We start from the raw sequence: 21,355 nt of genomic DNA on the forward strand, positions 1-21,355 counted from the left end.
TCTAAATAACATGATTAAATTATGCCTTCCTTTTTGCTAAAATTATGTGCATCTGATTCAGTTCTTTTCCATGTAAATTTTTCAAAGCAATTTCTCTCATCCCTCCATTTTTGGTCCATATAAAATTTTTCACAGGACAGTTCTGACACTGTGTGGTGAGCATCCCTCCGGCCCATGGTCATCAATTGTATTTATGAGGTCTGATTTTCCTAGGTCAAATATTGTGCTCTTATTTTATCAAGAAAATGATTCTTCTGCTAAGTTTTAGTCACCAATATATTTCACCATGTGCAGTTTCAGTTGCTGTTGGTTCTATTTCTGTCAATAATTTTTACCAGTCAAAATTATGAATTAGTTAAAAGACAGACAAAACACACTGGGTTCTCTGAGGTGGTGGTTGGGCCACTGGGAGGCCTAGGAATCTCAAGCCTCTCACAGGTGCAGGGGTGGGATGGATGAGAATTAGGGGGACCCTAATCAGCACAGGGAAGGAGGGTTTCCAGTGCCTAGAGGCAACTACCCCCCAATCCCACCCCACCCCACCCCAGATCCATCAGATAGAGAGCTCTGCCCTTTGAGGCTGGGTCTGCCACCATTTTGCTAGGTCCCAGTCACTCAGGTAGGTTCTCCGCGCCTTCATTTTTTAGGATAGGGGACTGGACTAAAATTCTTGTAAGATGGCCAGAACAAGATTTTATGGGTAAAGGGCAGGTATAGTTGAAGTCAACACTGAACTCAGTCAAAAGACCAGAATTCCAGTGCCAGCTGTGTGACCTTGGACCAGAAGCACAACTCATGGTGCACTTGGCACTGTGCTCTAGCCATGTTATAGCCGTGGTTCACTTGATCCTTCCCATGCCCCAGTGAGGAGGTGCTCATGGTGTCTCCGTTTTCTAGAAACTGATGCTCAGAGGGCTTGAGAAGCTTACACAAATTATAGAGCTGGCCGAGCCAGGCTTGGTCCCAGGGCCAACTGTCTCTTGAACCCACACTCTTGAGTACCACACTGTCCTGCCAGCGTGCCTACAGGAACAAGGCCAAACTCACCCGGCTTTCGATGCCTTTTGTGAGCAGACCCAGCACTTCCTCCCCAGCTTTCTCTCTGACTACTGCAGAAAGATCCCGACTGTGCCTTCACGAGCTCCTAGTTTCCCTCTCTCCTTCGCGCCTCTTCCAGGTTTCCCACCCTTCAAAGCTGACTTTAAGCTGCGTTCCGTCCTTCTGGGAACCTCCCTGGTCTGCTGGCCACCTCATGGTCAGTGGTTCTCAACCTGACACTGTACCACCTCAAGGGGCCAGGTGGAAACACCGGGAACGCTTCTGTAGTCACAAGCTAGGGGGTGGACTAGGGACACAACTCCCATTTAGTAAGCAGGGCTAGGGAATGCCAAACGTTTACAACGCATGGAGAACTGGCCTGTCCATGATGCTAACAGCAGCAGCCCCTGGGGTCCCCGGCCTAGGTCCTTCATCCCCACTGAACAGACACAAGCACGTGGCGGTCTGAGCAGGGCGGCAGTGGGAAGATGGCTCTCGGGCCACTCAGATCCGGGTTTGAATCTTGGCTCTGCTGCTTATCTATTGTGGGATCCTAGCAAATTTCTTAATCTCTTTGAGCTTCAGTTTCCAAAGATAAGAGAGGATTAAAAGCAAAAGCTAACCTCATAAAGTTACCTGGCAGGTTAGCACAGGAAGTAATAGTAACAATGACAGTTAACAGTTACTGGACACATTAAATGCCAGATACTGGGCTAAAAGCTTTCCCATGACCCATAAGGAAGGTTCAATTATTTTCCTCCACATTCAGCTGAGGAAATTGAGGCCGGAGAGATTAAGTAACTTGCCCAAAGTCACAGGGCTATTAAGTAGCAGAGTCTGGATTCAAATTCAGGTAATCAAATTCCAGAGGCTGCACTCCTAAGTTCTCACTATACGGCCTCTCTCTCATTAGGAAATAAGATCATGTGTGAGAAGCTGGGCTTAGCGCCCGGTGCAGGGCAGCCTACGACACCTGGCAAGTGGTGCTGGTATTACCCATCTCAGCGCCGTGACAAGTGACATCACGTTACTGGTCACAAATAACTTTCCCAACAACTGTGGTGGTGGGAAACACCCACTGGATACTCTTATCAGTCCTTGTAAGGAAACTGTGTCCCACAGAGGTTATCGTTCTTACTCTAGGTCATCCACAGTGTACCCCCGGGGAAAGCTGCCCTCGGGTTTTACAGCCAGGATTCAAACCTGGCTCTGAATGACGCCAAAGGTCATGTTCTCATCCGGGACCCTGTACTGGCTCCTGAGAAAGCTGCTTCATATGCTGCGGAGACGCCTTCTGACCTGATGGTGTGGGACAGGGCCAGGATCCCCAACACGAAGAAATACACGGACAGCAAGAGGTTGATGTACTCCTGGGAGAATATCTGAGGCAGAAATAAAAAAGGAAACAGGAAATCAGGGTTGCCAGTGGCTATGAGGAAACCAGAATCCCCGGTTCTCTTCTGGAGGTTGGTCTCACCCCTCTGGAACTTGGGAACGGTGGCAGGAAGAATCTAGACAGTGCTAGGGGCCTTCTAGCTTCTGTGGCTACAGAAAAAAGGGGAGGACCCCCAGGCCCCCAGATGCACACCCAAAGGAGGCTGTATCTTTGTGCCCGGTGGCTCCATCAGCTGGAGACAGGCAGTATTATGTCTGTACTCACAGTGCTGGCATGGAAACATAGGGGAGGACAGTGCTGAGTGCAGCGCCCCGAGGGAGCCCTCTGAACCTCAGAATGCACTCTTCCACGTTTCCTTCTCCCTGCCCCCAAATCTAGGGGGCCCCTATGGTGGCCACCAAGGCCCCAAGCACGCTACTTCTAAGTCGCTTGTGCCTTGTCCCATCATCTACACGACGCTCTTCTGGAGGACTCTTCCCATGGTGATGGCTGGAAGCTGTGACAGCAGGCCCTGCCTTCTGCTTCTCGGTGTGTCAGGTGAAACTGAGAAATGTTCTCTTTCATGGTACTCCAAAGCCACCTGTCACTGCTGTGAATTCTGGACTCTGGGGAAGGCTCTGCCATCTCCCTCCGCATTTAACCTCTCCTGAGTTTGTTTTCCTGAGGGTCTCTGGCTGGGAGGGGATGATGTGCTGTGGTATGGGGCACAGGGGCACTGGGCACTCTCAAGGAGGCTGTTACAGAATCTGTTTAAACGCCTGTCTGCCCGCGTGGCTCCCCTGCTTAACGCCGCGCTTTCACAAGCTCCAGGCCCACACCCTCACCTGGGCCTCAGCCCCTGCAGACCTTCTCAGCTGTGGCTCACAACACGCTGGGGCCACACTGGCCTTTCTGCAGGGCCCTATCTGTACCACGGCCCCGCCACAGACAGGTGGCCTGTACACACGCTCTTCTGCCCGGGACATTCTCCTCTCCTCAGCTAGGCCACCCTTCTTTCTTCAACCCTCAGCTCAGAGCAGCTCTCCTTGATACAACCACCCCTTGTTAATTCAGCTCACAGGTACTGACTGCCTACTACGTGCATGGCATCGTGTGAACCACCGAGGATACAGCAAGGAATAAGGCATAAAAGTCCCTGCCCTCATGGAGTTCATGTGCCAGTGAGGTAGACAGAATCTCAAAGGAAACAGATATGCAATATATTGTCAAGGGGTGATGGATGCTCAGAAGCAAAGCAAAGCAGGGCAAGGAGACAAACAGAAGAGAGGAGAGCTGCTCTTTTAGACAGATGGCCAGTGAAAGCCTCCCAATGGGAAGATACCTCGTTCAGGTATAGAACCTAAACGAAGTAAGGGAGCCACTGTGAAGGTATTCGAGGGGGAGAGCATTGGAGGCAGATGGAAGGGTGAGTGCAAAGGTCCTGAGGTGGGTATGTTGCTTACCTGTGTGGGGAACAGTCAGGGCCTGTGAATCTAGAGCTGAGAGAGTAACGGGATGGTATCAGGAGACGAAGTTGGGAAGGTTAAGAGGCAGGGAGACCCTACAGTGCCATGAGAAAAACTGGATTCCTCTATGTGAGCCAGGTCGGTATTGGAGGCTGAGGGCAGGGCTGTGACGTGACTGGATGGCCCGAGAAGTTCCCTGCGCTGCTGTGTGGAAGACAGACTGCATAGGGTGAGGGGGGAAGCAGACAGCCCCGTGAGGAGGGTAGTGCAGAGTCTGGCAGATAGAGGACGGTGCCTCGGCTGGAAGACAGGAAGAGCAGGGAGGACGGCTCCTGGGGTTTGCGGCCGGCCGGGCAGTGAGGTAGATGGAGGTGCTGCTGTTGGAGGCGGGGGCGGGGCAGTAGAGGTCCATGCTAGCTGGGGGGGCGGGGGGGGAGCTCTTCTGTGCTTTCCTGGTGCTACACGTTACCTCTGCGGCACTTCCCAGGGCTGTAACTTCACATTTATCGATGTGACTGACTGGTGTCCATCTCCACCAATTAACAAGAAACTCCTTGAGGGCAGGGATGGTCAGTCGTTTTTCTCACTCTGGGCCTTGTACACAGCAGGCACTCAGTAAATGTTCGCAGAATGAATGGATGAGCAAAGCAGTGACCTAGAACGTGACTACCGTAAGAAAAAGCCCCATGAACACATTTCATAGGCACGTGGGCCACGTTTTATGAAGGTGTGGTATATCCCCTCAGGAGTGTTCCTTCCACGTGGGCCCTTGGGAAAATCTCTCTGGCTACAACTTATAGCCACCAGTTGGCTTGACCGTGTGGCCTATGAACTGTGCACCAAGTCTCAAGTCTGGCTTTCTTTGTGCTTTAGCTGCTAGAAATTCAGAGCCACGCCAGTATTAGACTCACTCTGACAAGAGTACATGTCTTTCAAGTGTAGAGCCTGCGTTCAGGGTATGGTCCTCACCTAAGGCTTCATTTTATCCTATTTTAATTTTCTTTTTACCCAAATTTCTTCCTTTACTTCTTTTACTTATGCTGCTGATTGCTTTGAGGCAGCGTATAATTTTTTTTTTTTTAAGGTTTTATTTATTTATGTGACAGAGAGAGACACAGCGAGAGAGGAAACACAAGCAGGGGGAGTGGGAGAGGGAGAAGCGGGCTTCCCGCGGAGCTGGGAGCCCGATGTGGGGCTTGATCCCAGGACCCTGGGACCATGACCTGAGCCGAAGGCAGACGCTTAACGACTGAGCCACCCAGGCGCCCCAGAGACAGCATACAATTTTTATTTATACGCTGCCTCAAAGCAGTTTTAAATGAGGTGGGATAAGGTAAATTTTATGATGTTGAGAAATGTCCCACCCGGAGGGGAGAGGAGGAAAGGGGCTGAGGGATACTGCCGTTTGGCAAACCAATTAACAAGCCGTCAGCCTGGAGTTTGGGAGGAATCTGTTGGCTGTGTTGTCCAGGCAGTCGCTTCTCAAAAATCTCAGTGTGAACCCTCTAGAGACATGGGCAAGAGGTATGCTATGTCCTCTGGCGCAAGGCAGGCTGGGGCTTACCCGCCTGGAGAGGGGGACAGGCTGCGCATCCGTGACTTAAAGAAAAATGCTCATACCCTCCACTGCCAGAAATTTCTTTCTGAGGGAACCCAGCTGAGGGAAAGAATCCTAAGTACTAAAAATGTTAGAAGGTCTTGAGGCAAGGGCCTGGGTATATATCACTGGCACTCAGCACAGCAGAGACCTGAGAAATACCTGCCAAAAGCCAAGTTGGAGGCAATGGGCTAGATGTACAGCCAGCCTGAGAGAGACCTCAAAAGTACAGGGGAGAGAAAAAGCAAACAGAGGGAGATGCACTGCACAGCTCTATTTATGGAAGCTGGACTCTCAATAGACACAGATATACTGACACCATACGTTTTATAAGGAGACACACATCTGAAGACAAAACAAACGCATCAGAGCAGGTGCTTCTTGTGGAGAGGGAAATGAAGGTGGGAAATGGAGGTGGGCACTAGGGGTGAAGGGGGAGCCTGGCAGGGACTGATGATGATGTGCTATGAACCAAAGCATGGAATAAATTCAACTCTTCACCCAAGGTCCAGGGAAAAAAAAATCAGCGAATACCTAATGTTGTTTGATGCACTCTTATTTGTAAGAGTAAAAACTGAGATGACTTTTTCTGTTTAAAGTGAGGGGGATGCTGGAGGTGAGCTGTGGTGAATCTGGCCTGGGGGGGGGGCATTCTGAAACCATTAAGAAAAAAAAAAGTGTAGTTCTGATCCAACAATGAGGGGGCGGCAGGACAGGAAACGGATGTAAAAATTCCGTTGCTGACTCGCTCACAGACTGGTAAAGATAAGGAATTTTGATGCTACTCAATGCTGGTGAGAGTACGGGGAGCCAGCACACCCGAACTCTCGGGGGAAATGTAAATGCGTGCCATCTTGTGTGGGGATTTGGTACTACCCGTTCAACTTACAAATGCAGATGTGACGGGACTGGGTCCTCCTACTGCAGAAATACTTGAAAATACGTGCCCAGTGTTCACAGCAGCACCACTGCGATGTCCCAGCACTAGACATCCCTCAGGGGTGCAGCCGTAAGACAGAGCCACAGGGAGGTGTTAAGAAGAATAAGGCAGATGTGACTGTGTTGATAATAAAAAGATCCCTACAGTAAAAATCCTGTATCTCATACGTACATTTGTTTTTATATTTTAACAAAAGTGTAGATCTATGCGTAAGATTCACAAGAAACTATACTGGGGAGAAGATTATGGCTCATTTACACCTTCCCGTAGATTGAAAACATTTTTTTCGCCATCTACCTGTGTTTTTAACATGCGAATTAAAAGTCGTCCTTGAGGGCTTTTCAGTGACCAGGGAAAAAGCGCTTGTGAGGCACGACTGCGAAAACAGAAGACACCACACTACAGCTAGGATAGGATGATGATTAGGTGGAAAGCATGCTTATTAAAAGCCTGAAAGGAGACATGCCCAAATGTTAATAGGGATTGTTACCTCTGTGTATTTTTCCCCCACTCTTTAAGTTTTCTGCATATCTTACTTTCATAATCAGAAAATAGTACGTGTTATATTAAAAAAAAAAAAAAGAACAGCCTCAGAAGAGTTTGCAGTAACATGAGAGAATGCTTATGATGTTATTCATGGGGAGTGAAAGCGGCAGCTACAAAACTGAGTACGCCACGTGGCCACAGCTACGGAGAAACCATGCACCGGGAAAACAGCGCAAGGACACACCTCCAAAGGGAATCTGTGATTGTCTCTGGTAGTGGGGTTTTGGATGACTGCTGTTTTCCCCTTTTTACTTTTCTGTGTTTTCCACGTTTTCAACACTGAGCCCGTGTAACTTTTATTGGGAAAATAAACCTCGGTAAATTAAAAAAAAAAAAAAAAAGGCAATTAGTATGGTAGAGGCGCATCGGAGACCCAAGCTATACCCCGTCCCAGCATAAACAGTACAATGCAACCAAAATGGTATCATGAAAAAAAAAAAAAAAAACAAAAAAGCCACGCGGAGAAAAGAAATAATGACTATGGGAAAGAGTCCTGAACGCCATCGGTGTTTATCTCTGTGTAGTCGGTCTAGAGGTGAATTATTAGGACTTTTTTTCCCCCTTGCTCTTTTATTTTCTACAAATGAACATGCATATCTCCTGTGATGGGAAAAACAAAACAAAACAAAATAAAGTTATTTAAACCAAATGACGCAACAGGTGGCAAGGACTTACTTTGAAAAAGAGATAGAGCCCCAAGAGCGTGCAGCTGGCGATGATGGGGAACCGGGCGGCGTCCCGGCTGGTGATAGTCTCGGGCATGTCTGAGGCGTTCTAGAGCAGAAAAGAAAGGTGTCTGTGAGCACGGGGTGCAGTTGTGGCCTCTGCGGCCCGGAGCTCATTCATCTCCCCCTCCACCACTTCCCGACCCCAGGCTTTGGCAATGCGGTTCCCTCTGCCCATGCTGGGGCAAGATGCTCCACCCCACTGTTTTGCCACTGGGGCGATCTGGATCCCGACAGTGCACGTGGGGCATATCTGGGGAGAAGAGCGATGGCAGAGGCGGTTACGGCATGTAATAACGGAGAGAAAACCCTGGAAACTGTGACAATAGAGTAGTCCTAGGCCTCATGAGAACTATTCCCAGTCTCCTTATGGATTAGCTACCAAGTAAACACGATGAATTTGTTATCCAATAGGTATGAGTAGAAATAAACCAACAACAGATAAAACTGACAGCAAATGAAACTGTACGCGGGAAGATGCCAACTGCAAGGAGAAGCAAATCTTGACAAAACTTACACTTAAGAAATCTGACTGGGAAAACTGAATCTGGTAAGAGTAAAAACCACAATTAAATATACAATGGCAGATGCTGTAGTTGGCGACAATGTGCTTTGGGTAAAGACATGACAGAGGATAAATGTTTACACGAAAAAACCTGAATGTAGTCAAAATAATTTCAGTACTTTAAACAAGGAAAAACCTGAGAATGTAGCAACAGCACAACATAGGGATTTTATCAACTTCACAGAATTCCTGCCAGAAATCTTTCTAATGAGAATCCATCAATGGTAGTATAATTCTGGTTTAAATTTGTACTAAAAAACACAGAGTTGAAAGCTTTCAAGTTCATCATGTTCTCCTCATGCCCTCTCTGCTAGCAGAATCCTCAGTCAAGGACCTGGCCAATGTCACTGCCATGAAGCATCCCCAGATTTCCCACTGGGCTAAGCCTACTCTCTCACTGCAATTCCCCCTGCATTTTACAGGTCTGTTCTATTTTATATCCTAGCTACCAGAGCTCCTGGATGAGACTTCTGCTAAAGTCAAAGTGAAGTGCTCTCCACAGGCTCATCACAATGCCTGAGATTCCACCATCACCATGTCCATCCTGTGAATAAGGCACCCGCACCCCTGGGACAGGGGATCATGTTCAGCTGCAGAGTCTCATTAATTTTTTTGGCTCACAGCTGCCTCTTAAAAACCAATAGGACAAAACATGCTAAAGGGGAGGCTGCCTGGAGAGGGCAGATTTCGGGTCAGGCAGACCCTCTGCTCAACGATGGAAGGAAAATTGCAGAAAGGGAAGGAGATGGGGGCAGAGAGCAATAAGCCCATGGAATCGTCACGAAATGGAGCTGGGCTGGGGAGCTGGGATGTGCACACACTGTTGGTTTTAGTACAAACTGGTCCAGCCTTTTGGGGAGGGCAATTCAGCAGGTGCATCAAATTGTAATTTGCACATGCCCAAGAACACAGAGAAGGTTCACAGAGCAGGAACCATAAAAAGCTCTTATTTACAGGAAAAAATGTTCATCCTCACTCTTTTTTTTCTTTTCATCCTCACTTTTTAATAAGTTGAAGTACGCTAGATTCCAGTTTTCATCTATCAAAATGGCTGGAGAACAGACTGAGCTGGTGAGGCTATAGGGAAACAGGTGCTGACCCTTGGTACCTTCAGGAGGGTAAACTGGTCTTCCTGCAGAGAGCACTCTGACAATATCTGTCAAAATCACAAGTGCATTGACCAAGCAATTCCATTTCAGGGAATTTTTCCTACAGATAAAATTCACACATGTGCAAATGATACATGTAGTGTATAATCAAGGTATTCAGTGCTCTATTAATGGCTTGCTGGGTGACTGAGGCAAATCCTTGCCTCTCTCAGTCTCAGTTTACTCATCTGTCAAACAGGATCACAATCTCTAGGCTTTACTTACCTCTAAAAGGGCCAAGAGACTTCAACCAAATGAGAGACGGGATGTGAAATAGCCTGGCAAACGGTAAAGTATCGTGACTGTATGAGGAGCTAGGACTGTCAGGGAGAGGGGAGTGGGGAGGCGCTTCACCAAACCCCAACATATGCCTGACTGAGGTGGCTGGAAGGGACACCCTCCTTTCTGGAGCATCCAGGGGCAGCTCTGCTGGGAGGAAGGGGTGGGGCAGGTGAGCAGTACTGACACAGAGAGGCAGGGTTCTCTCCCTCCTCCCCTCTGCGTACCTCCGCAAACTCAATATATTAACAGCTGTTAATCTCAAAGAGTCCACAGGCACACAGGCCAAGACCCTGACATGTAAGCAGAATATCACGATACAGAGTGACCTGTCACAAAACAAGACATATACTGCTGCGGTACCCAGTGCGAGTGCCAAATGGGTGGGAGATGGCCCTGATGTCAGAAAGCCCAGCCCGACTCCCAGCTCTGCCTCTTCCCAGCTGTGGGGCCCGGGAATGTTATTCTCTCTCTCAGAGCCTCCATCTCCACAGCTGTACGATGAATTTCAGGATTCTATGACCTTTTTTTTTTTTTTTTAAGATTTTATTTATTTGAGAGAGAGAGAGTACACATGCACAAATGGGGCGGGGGGGGGGGGGAGGGAGGGAGGGAGAGACAGAGGGTAAGGGAGAAGCAGACTTACTGCTGGGTGAGAGGCTGACACAGGGCTTGATCCCAAGACCCTGAGGTCATGACTTGAGCTGAAGACAGATGCTTAACCAACTGAGCCACCCAGGCGTCCCAGGATTCTATGACTTTTGCATTGGAAATACTTAGTGTTGTGCCTCGAGCTGTCACACAAGCTGTCTAGACTCTATTATTGTAACAGTAGTAGTACATATTAGGGAATCACAAGAAAGCAAATAGCACTTAGGCAAAGCCTTGAAGGTTAAGCACAGGTCCTGGTAGGGGGTAGGAGCCAGAAACACATTCAGTTGAGGAATTTGCTCTGTGTACAAGGAAGGGAAACATGAGGTAGAGGGACCTGCAGGTGCAGATCACATGGGACTCACCTACAAACCAGTGTTATGGCTCATTTCCACATATTCCTTTTATTTTAGCCCTGTGTCCTGGGTGGGAAGAGGCTTAAAATTACTTGATGACAAGTCAAGGTTGGACACATGTCCCACTATACAGAGGACTCTGGTCTCCTCCGTGGATGACTGTAAATATCCATGCTGCAATGTTGAGTCAGAATGGGAGACTGGAAATCTGACAGTTACAGTAATAAGAACAACATTTACGAAGAGCGTTCTATGTGCCAAGCCCTGTTCTAGGTGCTATACATGACTTCATCCTCTACGAAGCAGCTATTTTTAAGAGCTCAGGGAAGTGAAATAACTTGCTTAAGGTCACACAGCTGGTGAGTGGTGGAGTCAGGATTCAAATGGAGGCAGTCTGGTTCCAGTGCCCCAACTCTTAGCCACTACTTCCTAGATGACCTCTACCTTTCCTACCTGGAAATTTCCGCTGGCAAGTTGTGACAAGATGCTCAGGGAGCCTGTGACAATGAAACAGTTAACCTTTGGGGCACCTGGGTGACTCAGTTGGTTAAGCATCCAACTCTTGATTTCCGCTCAGGTCATGATCTCAAGGTCGTGAGATGGAGCCCCATGTCGGGCTCTGCACTGGGCATGGAGCCTGCTTAAGATTCTCTCTCTCTCGCTCTGCTCCTCCCTCCACAAAACAAATCCAAAACAGTTAACCCTTGTCATTACAAAAAATACAAAAAGTTGTTAGGATTCTCTACCAATTCAATGTGGATTTTTTTTTTAAAGCATTTTTTTTTTTTTTAAAGATTTTATTTATTTATTTGACAGAGAAAGACACAGCGAGAGAGGGAACACAAACGGGAAGTGGGAGAGGGAGAAGCAGACTCCCTGCCGAGCAGGGAGCCCGATGCGGGACTCGATCCCGGGACTCCAGGATCATGACCCGAGCCGAAGGCAGTCGCTTAACCAACTGAGCCACCCAGGCGCCCCAAAGCATTTTTTTTTAAAGATTTTATTTATTCATTTGAGACACAGAGATACAGAGAGAGAGAGCATGAGCAGGGGAAGAGGCAGACAAAGAGGGAGAAGCAGGCTTCCCGCTGAGCAGGGAGCCCGATGCGGGGCTCGATCCCAGGACCCTGGGATCATGACCTGAGCAGAAGGCAGATGCTTAACCATCTGAGCCACCCAGGCACCCCTCAATGTGGATTTTCAAACCAGATGCTCTTAGGCAAATGCAATAGCTCCCAAAACACAAAACATAATCAGTGTGTGTGTGTGTGTGTGTGTATGTGTGTGAAGCTGACACAAATAGCAGAAATAAATTTAGCTTCCAGTGACATTCTGGACGTTCAGTTATCAGGGCGGAAGCAAAAGCAGCAAAGGAAGACAGATGCCTGGCCTCAAGTCATTGGCTCGGCCCGAGCTCTGGGAGGGCTGCTTCCAGGCCATGCCCCAGAAATGATCTGGGACTTGTGGACCATTCTGTTACTCTGTCACCCCAGCTGGAGACCCCAGGGTCTCCTCTTCTTTCCACTACATTCACTCACTCACCTACCTCACCATGACTGTTTCCTAAGCATTTCTAGAACTCACCCTCCCAGTCCAATCCTGTGCCCCACTCCAATCTTCACCGCGACCACCTCACCAGCCTCCTTCCTGTTCTCCCTCCCGCCCATCACTGACTCTGCCAGGAGCTCTTTCTGAAGCCTAGACCTGACTGTATCACACACCTTGCTCAGAAAGCCCTGGAGACTGGACTATTGCGTAGCCATTACACAGGAACTGAGGTCACTGCTGGTGGGTGTATAAACTTATACAACCTCTAGGGTGCAAAATTTGGTAAGATCAATCTATATCAAACATGCACATAGCCTTTGACCCAGCAAATCAATTTCAAAAAAACAAACAAAAAAATCCTACACATACAGACAAGTGTGAAGTAACAAACATAAGGAGATTAATTTCAGCATGGTTTGTAAAAGACTGGCACCCATCTAAACAACCTGTGGAGGACTCTAAATCAGAGGTTCTCACATGAGCACAGAGAAAAATCGTCAGGAGGGCTTGTGAAAACAGACTGCCAGGTCCACCTTGAGTTTCTAATTCAGAATCTGCATTTCTTTTTTTTTTTAAGATTTTATTTATTTGACAGAGAGAGACATGGTGGAGAGGGAACACAAGCAGGGGGAGTGGCGGAGGGAGAAGCAGGCCTTCCGCTGAGCAGGGAGCCGATGTGGGGCTCGAACCCAGGACCCTGGGATCATGACCTGAGCCGAAGGCAGACGCCTAATGATGGAGCCACCCAGGCACCTAGAATCTGCATTTTTTTTTTTTTTTTAAGATTTTATTTATTACTTGACAGAGAGACACAGTGAGAGAGGAAACACAAGCAGGGCAACACAAGCAGGGCGAGTGGGAGAGGGAGAAGCAGGCCTCCCATGGAGCAGGGAGCCTGAGGTGGGGCTCGATCCCAGGACCCTGGGATCATGACCTGAGCCGAAGGCAGACGCCTAACGACTGAGCCACCCAGGCGCCCCCAGAATCTGCATTTCTAACAAGTTCCCAGGTGAGACTATTGCCGCTGCTGCTGGTCCAGCAATCACACTTTGAGAACCAGGGCTCTAAACAAACTGTGGGATACAGGCAGGATACCATGCAGCTGTCACAGAAGAACAAGACTGCTCCATATGTACTGATATATTTGATCTCCAACATATATTTGGTGAAAAAAGCAAGGAGCAAAAAAAGTGTATTTATAACAAAATATCAGTTATACTGCAAAAACGGGGAGAAAGCCTATGCTTATTTATTTGTAAAGGCACAGAATTTCTTGGATGGATATCCAAGAACGGGCTGCCTCTGGGAGGGAAACTGGGTAACTGGGTAGGATGGAGGCTTTCATGATGCCCTCTGCACCTCTGGAATTCTATAGCACAGGCATGCATTAATTACCCTCCCCGCCATAAAATAATGAGGCAGATCTGCAGGTACTGACAGGAAAATGACCAAGACACAGGGATTAAAGAAAAAAAAAAATCAAACTGCAGAGCAGTATGTACTGTAAAATCCCACTGTTATAAAAGTAAATTTACATTTGTGTATACACACAGGCAAACACACGTTTATATATACAAAGAAAAAGTTCTGGAAGGTTACACACCAAAGAGCTACCTGGGTTCCTTCAAGAAGTGGTACTGAGGAGGCTTTTCCTTTATACTTCTGCATGGCTTGGATTTTTTTTTTTTTACAGGTGCAAGTATATGGTCATTTTGTAACTATGAAGATGAACTACTGTGTTGCCTTCAGGATTCTGTCATGCAGAAAGGCTGCAGGCTGCCTGAACATCTTGTTATGGCCTCCAAGGCCCTGCCGCGGAGCTCACATCACACTGTCCGCTGCCTCCCTGAGTGCACCCCGCAGTGCCATGCCTCCCTCTCTCCTGTTCTGCCTGAACTTTCGTCCATCCATGCAAAGGCAGCTGCGGCCTCCTCCGGAAGGCTTATCAGGATTCGGTTTAGTTGGCTGCTCACACATCTGTTTCTCCGTGGGGCGCTGAGCTCTGGGAGAGCAGGGCCTGGCCTTCGTTGTCCCAGCACCCCTGGTACCCAGCCCAGGGCCTGGCACAGAGCAGAAGCCCAGTCCAGCTGGCTGAGGGGCTCCTCTGAGTTACAGGCCAAGGGCCTTTGAAGTAATCTGATCCCCAGCTATTGCTTGGGCTGGGATTTGCTCCCTTCTGGGAACACAGGTCTCTGACAGGGATGGGCACCCCTCTAAGAGTGCTCCTCCTATGGCTACTTCTTCCCAACACACTCTTGGATGCCCCACCTTCTTCTCCCCATGATTTCACAATTTGCTCTGCCTGTTACGGACAACTTGGTTCCAGGGAGAATTCTGTCCTCACATGCCCTCTCTCAGCTGGCTTTAAGGTCTAACACTGGTGGGAAATCAGAACTCCTGGGCCCCCACACTAACTTTTCTCTCTCCTTGCCACATGACCAGGGAAACATGACTTGGGGTAGAAAAAGGGAGTTGTTTTTTGCCCAAATGCCACTTGCGTGGGTCTACAGAATCACCTGTATCAAGGACAGCCCTGGACTAGGTCTAGCAACACCTAGTTGTGCCCCTCATTGGCAGAGGGAAAGTAAGTAGTCATTTCTTTGACCCTCAGTTTCTTTCTCTGTATGAAAGGAAAATAAAACTGGTTCCATCTGTAACATTCAGTTACTGGGAGAAGCAAAGACAGTGAAGGCTTTGTAAATTTCAGAATATCCTGGTTATTGGTGGTGGGTCTGGCCATCTGCAATTTCACGCAACCTGGAGGAGATGGTGGGGGTGGTATTTAGAGGCTACGGTGGATTGAAAGCTCTCTTCTTTTTTTTTTTTTTTTTTAAAGATTTTATTTATTTATTTGACAGAGAGAGACACAGCGAGAGAGGGAACACAAGCAGGGGGAATGGGAGAGGGAGAAGCAGGCTCCCCGCTGAGCAGGGAGCCCGATGTGGGGCTCGATCCCAGGACCCTGGGATCATGACCTGAGCCGAAGGCAGACGCTTAACGACTGAGCCACCCAGGCGCCCCTGAAAGCTCTCTTCTATGCATACCCTCTGTTCCTGTCACACCAGACCTTCCGCCAACTCCTAAACTGCAACTCCTAAACTGTCTTTTTTTTTTTTTTAAGATTCATTTATTTGAGAAAGACAGAAAGTGCACAAGTATGAGCGGGAGGGGGAGAGAGGGAGAGAATCCCAAGCAGACTCCATACTCAGTGCAAAGCTGGATGCAGGGCTCGATCTCACAATCCCAAGATCATGATCTCAGCAGAAACCAAAAGTCAGATGCTTAACCGACTGTGCCATCCAGGCGCCCCTCTCCTAAACAGTCTCGTAGCGCTGCTTACCTGGTTTCCTCTGCCTGGAATGTCTTCTGGCTGAAATTCTACCTCTGCATCAAGGCTCAAGCCCATCTCCAGCACAAAGCCTCTGTGCCCTTCCTCAGGTGTTGAGGTGCCTCAAACTTTCTCCCTAAACCCCACAGCACTGCTGTACTGCAATCACATAGCTAGTTATTCCTCCTCTGTCCAGGCACCTAAAGTCCTTGGTGACAGGGCTCTGACCCACTCATTTTTGCATCCCCCCCCACCCCCCTGGTCAACAGTGGAGGTTCAGGAAATTCTGTTGTTGGTAAAATGCTTCCTTGAGACTAGTGATCCTTGTGTAGAAGACATCAAGGAGAACTACTCAGTTTTAGGAGCCCCTCAGATCAAGCTGCCCAGTTCATGCCATGGTGTTTTTACCTCCTTTGTCCTAGTCTATTTCAGAACCTTCTCCTGCACCAAGTGTTTGCCAAAAAGGGATGGCAGGGAAGTTGAAGGCCACCTGAACTCTGCTTAGAAGAGGCAGAATAGAAAGGCAAATAGGGCCATCTAAGCCCTGCCTATTTCCCTTTGTGTCTGCCCACAGAAGGAGCCAACAGAGTTCTCTATCTTGGGTAAGGAAGGTGGCAGACCTCAAGTTGGGTAATGTTTTGAAAACCTGTACTCGAGCAGTTTCAGAAGTGGCAGCTGCTTTGTGGACCTTCCAACTTTGGGTAAGACAGCTTCCGCTTAAGTTCAACTTCAGGTTTGGGTAGGAGAGGAGCTACAGATTAGGAGGGGAGAGGGTGCCAGGAAGTGAGGGGCCACTGGTGCTTCCTGTGTGGGTCTACAGAATCACCTGTATCAAGGACAGCCCTGGACTAGGTCTAGCAACACCTAGTTGTGCCCCTTATTGGCAGAGGGATCGTAAGTAGTCATTTCCCCACAGGGGCCGGAGAGGACTTAATAGGGAAGAAGATGGAGGGTGGGGGGAGATGATGGGGTCCTCCTAGGTGTCCAATGGGACATATGTTGAGGAAGGTCAGGAATGGGTCTGGCCTGCTCTCAGAGGCCAACAGCAGCTCAGCTGCTCAGCAGGTAAGTCCAATTTCGTGGAGGGCCTGTCTTAGGGAGCACAGGAAGAAAAGCTACTTTGAGGTAAGGTTGGGGTCTGGGGTGGGAACAGGGTGAGGAGTTGGGAACAGGGCCTGGGCTCAGGCTAGGACAGGTGCACGACTGGGAGTGTCTACCAGCCACGGAGGGCAAACCAGCAAAAGAAGGGGTCTATGCTTGGTTAAAAAGAGAGGCACTATGGTGCCAGATTCTGAGGGACTGGCTGAGTGAAACTGGTCTGAGAAGTGAGGCAAAGAACGGGTGCCTGAGGTGGGGCTATATCCTTGGATTAATTTTTTTGAGGTGGCGCAAGGGCCTGATCTGGAGGTTCTAGAAGAGCACACTACGGGTCACAGATTCCAGTTAGATAGGTGTCACAGTTTCAGGATGGGTCTGGATGCTAGAATTTGCCCTAGGGTGGATGAGGCAGGGTTCCCAACGGAGGAATGACAGGGGACTGTACCATTCAGTTGTCAGGACCAGCGCCCCATCAGGTACAGACGCGGGTTGACCCGGAGCCCAGGAAGAGGTGTCCCATATGGGATGAGCAGCCAGAGCAGAGGGTGGGGCCGGTGTGGCTGGGTCCAGCAGGCTCAGAACAATACACCGCCCGAATCGCAATGTGAACCTGACAGTGTTTGCAGCATGATGCACAGAGAGAAAAATGTGTCAGGGTCCGAGCGGGGAGAGAAGCCGGCCCCTATAAGAGAAGGTGTCAGATCCCAGAGCACCTAAGGCCAGCTCCCGGATGTGGGCTCGGGGTGGGGAAGCGGTGGTGATCCATGCCGGGAAGGGTCAGCGTCTGGGGAGAGGAGGTGTCTGCGCGGGCGGGAGGAGGGTCCTCGTCAGTCACGTCACGGGTGGGAGGTGGGAAGCGCGCGCGGTTTGGCCTCCGACCCTACCTTGCCGCGGGCGCAGCGCACGGAGCGCAGGGCGCCGAAGAAGATGGGCAGCAGCGCCATGAGCAGGAGGCTGCCGTAGGCCAGCGCGATGCCCTCGGGCGTGGAAGGCGGCCGCGTCGTGCCGTTGGCTGCGCCGCCTGCCTCGGCGCTGCCGTTGTGCGGGTCGCTGAGGGCCGAGTCCATGGCGACTCTGCGCTCCGGGTCCGACTCCAGCTCCAGCCGCCGCAGCAGAGAAGCAAGACGGGAAGACGGGCGCTGCGGGGAAAGCCACGTTCCCTTAAAGAAACAGGAAGTGACGTGCTGCCCGCGCCGGCCCGCGCCGCGCACGCGTGCGCGTTCACGTCTCCCCGCCCGCGCGCCCTCTAATGGTAGCGGAGGGCCGGGCGACCAGTTGCTAGGCAACTCGTGATTGGTCGGGGAAGGAACACTGAACCGCTGTGCTGGGCATCCATCCCGGGGGAGACCTGAGGATCCCATGCGCCGGTCCCAGCCGACTTCCTCAATCCCAGGCTGTTCCGCTCCCCACAAGTCCTCATCATGATAACTAAGAATTTGTTCATTCATGCATGATTCATCCAATATTTAACTGTTCCTTCACCCCTTAAATATTTGAGTACCCCGTTATATGCCAGACGCTGCCCTAGGCTCTGGGGACACATACAGGCAAAAGTCCGTCCCTATACTCGTGAAGCTTGCATTTTTAATGCGGTGGTAGGGGACGGTGTTGGGAAGACAATGAAGTGAAGAAAGTAAAATATGAAGTCTAGGATATTCGTGTGTACTTATGTATTCTGTAGTATGTTAATGGACATAAATAATTCAGAGACCTCCCTCTCTAGGAATCTAGTTCACTTCTGCATTTGGCTTGGGCCAGGGTGGTTCCCATCAGTTCCAGAGGACAAAAATCAGGCGGTTGGCTCTGCAGATGGACAGTCCTGTGGAGCTTCCAGTGTATGTGTGTCTAGGGCTGAGGAGAAGGCGTGGGTAGGAGTAACCTGAACTTGGGCGCAGACCCATGCTGTCCGGGGCTCCTGGCTATGCAACTGCTGCCCTAGTTAAAAGCTGGGGAAAGTATGTGGCAGGCAAACTGAGAAATTTGCACCATGCAGACACCTAGCACTGGAGAAACTTTGGGCCAAGTAGTGGAGACAAAAGCATGCTCTCCAGGAACCCAGGAAGTAAGCCAACCTGAAGCCAGGAAAGGAAGATCCATTCCCCTCCAATGTCCCTTTAGTACACTGTAGTGAAAAAGCTTAACTGTGTCATCCGGAAAAGGAGAAATACTTAGAAGGCCCAACTCCGTTAGTACAGAGCAGGCAAAAAGACTGGATTTAGAGCTGCGAAGCAATAAATTGATGAATGACACAGAAGGTATAAAATCACATAGCCTGGTCCAAGCTTGACAGGTGGTGAGGTGGGGTTGGAGCATGGGGTTCATGGTGAGGGCAGACAAAGGTAAGGACTCAGACGACAAGAGTTTTTTTGTTTTGTTTTGTTTTGTTTGTATTTGTTTTTAGAGGGCGGGGACAGAGGGAGAGGGAGAGCGAGAATCTTAAGCAGGCTCCACACCCAGCAAGGAGCCCTAGGCGGGCCTCTATGCAGCTCGATCTCACAACCCTGAGATCATGACCTGAGCTGAAATCAAGAGTCGAGTCGCTTAACCGACTGAGCCCAGGTGCCCCAGACTATAAGAGTTTGAATAATAGGGTTGTTTTAGGGCACCTGGGTGGCTCAGTCAGTTAAGTGTCTGACTCTTGATCTCAGCTCAGGTCTCAATCTCAGGATTGTGAGTTCAAGCCCTGAATTGAGCTCCATGGTGGGCGTTGAGCCTACATTAAAAAAAAAAAAACAACAAGTTGTTTGCCTAGTATGTGCCAGGCACTGAACTAGTAACATGTGTGTGTAGGTGTGTGTGTGTGTGTGTGTGTTTTATCTCCATAACACTAGTAAGAGATGATTGGTCCCATTTTACAGATGAGGAAACTGAGCCTCACAGAGGTACGCTAAACTAGCCAGCCCAGGTGACACAGGCAGAAGTGGAACAGGAGACTCTTGAACTCAGGTCTGTGGGACTCCAAAGCCTTTGCTCTTTGCAACATTCCAGCTATACAGGAGGCTAAGGAGTCTGGACCAGAATAACTTAGTTCTGGGTAGATGGTGTACAGTTTCAGGCTGTGTTTTTCAATAAGCCGGACATGACCTGAATGGATGGATGAAGGCAGTGTGCCTGATGAATTCATCCATCAATAATTCAGGCCACAGGATTTGCCCAGCAACCAGGCCTCACGCCTCTATGCTTCCTCATCTGAGAGTACATGATTGGAAATTGGAGACACTGCTGCTTCCCCCTAGGCTGAGCATTTGATTTAGTTTGTTCTAGGGGAGATCTGGCCATCTCTCTTTACACTCCAGACTGGAAGATTGTGAATATGACCCAGGGAACTAAGGGGGTGACCCACGTTCAGAAAGATCCTGTCAAGGCTTCTGGAGGGTTGGATTTCTGGCTTGGAGCAGACCTGTCTTGATATTACCTGAAAACAGGGATGAGACAGTCTGCAGGTGGGTGCCCTGAGGCTTTATCTGCTGAAGCCTCCTACATGGGGTTACTTTCCCAGAGGATATTTGAACTGGAGGTCAAGAACAGAGCTTGTTTAGAGCCTGGGATAGTTAAATTACCAAATATTTGTTCCAGAGAAGGATGCGGCCCCATTCTCCTGTTCACTTGTTCCTGTATCCAGTCCCTATGAATGAATTTCAGATTTTCCAACTTTTTTCTCATATATGCTCACACACACACTCATCCACACTTACACATACTATTAAATGTTTAATTACTTCCAAAAATAAAAAGCAAAGATCATGAATGGATGCTGAAACTGTTGTAAGGTTGAGGGACAGGATATCCATACAGTCTTAGAGCATCACCCTACAGATTACCTACTAATTACAAAAGGAGGAAGTTTCCTTTACAATGGAGTGGCCAAATGGGATGGGATGACATAAAATGACAGGCTGTGCTGTGATGTGCCGGACACATCACCTGTGCAGTCTTCTTGCAAAACATGTTTGACCCACATCTACTCAGGAAGGAACATCAGAAAAAGTCAGAAAAAATACAGACCATAGAATATTCTACAAGACAACTAGCCTGGCCTCTTTAAAAATGTCAGTGCTGTGAAAAAAAAAAAAAAAAAAAAACCTCCATGGGGATTGTTACGGATGAAAGGAGACAAGTGTAAAGTACCATCTGTGATTGGATTCTGGGTCACAACCTTTTTAAATAGGCTGTAAAGAAAATTTTCAGATGAATGGAGAAATTTGAATATGGATTGTTTGGGCACGATTGTATTGTGACTGTATGACCTTGCTAATCAAGGTGTGGATAGCCCCATCAGCATCACCTGGGAGCCTGTAAGCAACGCAGAATCTCCGCTCCACCCCGGACCTACTGGATCTCCAGCTGATCCACATGCACACTTAGTCTGAGACATGCTGATGTAGGAGAAGCTCCTTATTCGAGGGTGGTACATGTCTGCCTCAGGGCCCAGGTAGCCCCATGTTCTTGATTATTGTGAGAAAATGGGCAGGCAAGCAGTAAAACTGTATAAATGTTTACTGTTCTTGGGCGCCTGGGTGGCTCAGTTGGTTAAGCGACTGCCTTCGGCTCAGGTCATGATCCTGGAGTCCCGGGATCGAGTCCAGCGTCGGGCTCCCTGCTCAGCAGGGAGTCTGCTTCTCCCTCTGACCCTCCCCCCTCTCATGTGCTCTCTCTCAAATAAATAAATAAAATCTTTAAAAAAAAAATTTAAAA

At 49.0% G+C, this 21,355-nt stretch overlaps 1 protein-coding gene across 8 annotated transcripts in view; it reads right to left on the reverse strand.

Moving 5' to 3' along the window:
• HM13 (histocompatibility minor 13) overlaps nt 1-17,826 on the reverse strand; it is a 39,723-nt gene extending 21,897 nt beyond the window's left edge. For 4 of the 8 annotated variants that reach the window (XR_004679451.1, XR_004679450.1, XM_035006079.1 and 1 more), the window contains exons 1-4: nt 17,545-17,826; nt 7,638-7,736; nt 7,147-7,275; nt 2,338-2,420 (exon numbers count right to left, since the gene is read on the reverse strand). Coding sequence is in view for 4 of the 8 variants with exons in the window: in XM_035006079.1 (XP_034861970.1) it covers nt 2,338-2,420; nt 7,147-7,275; nt 7,638-7,736; nt 17,545-17,727 (494 nt within the window). In the remaining 4 variants the exon portion in view is untranslated. The remainder of the gene's footprint in view (nt 1-2,337; nt 2,421-7,146; nt 7,276-7,637; nt 7,737-17,544) is intronic. The other 4 variants (XR_004679453.1, XR_004679452.1, XM_035006080.1 and 1 more) reach the window with 1 other exon arrangement.
• Nucleotides 17,827-21,355: the final 3,529 nt, after the last annotated feature.

Source organism: Mirounga leonina, unplaced genomic scaffold (genome assembly GCF_011800145.1).
Source record: "Mirounga leonina isolate KUSES-001 unplaced genomic scaffold, KU_Mleo_1.0 Mir_150, whole genome shotgun sequence".
Taxonomy (NCBI): Eukaryota; Metazoa; Chordata; class Mammalia; order Carnivora; family Phocidae; genus Mirounga; species Mirounga leonina.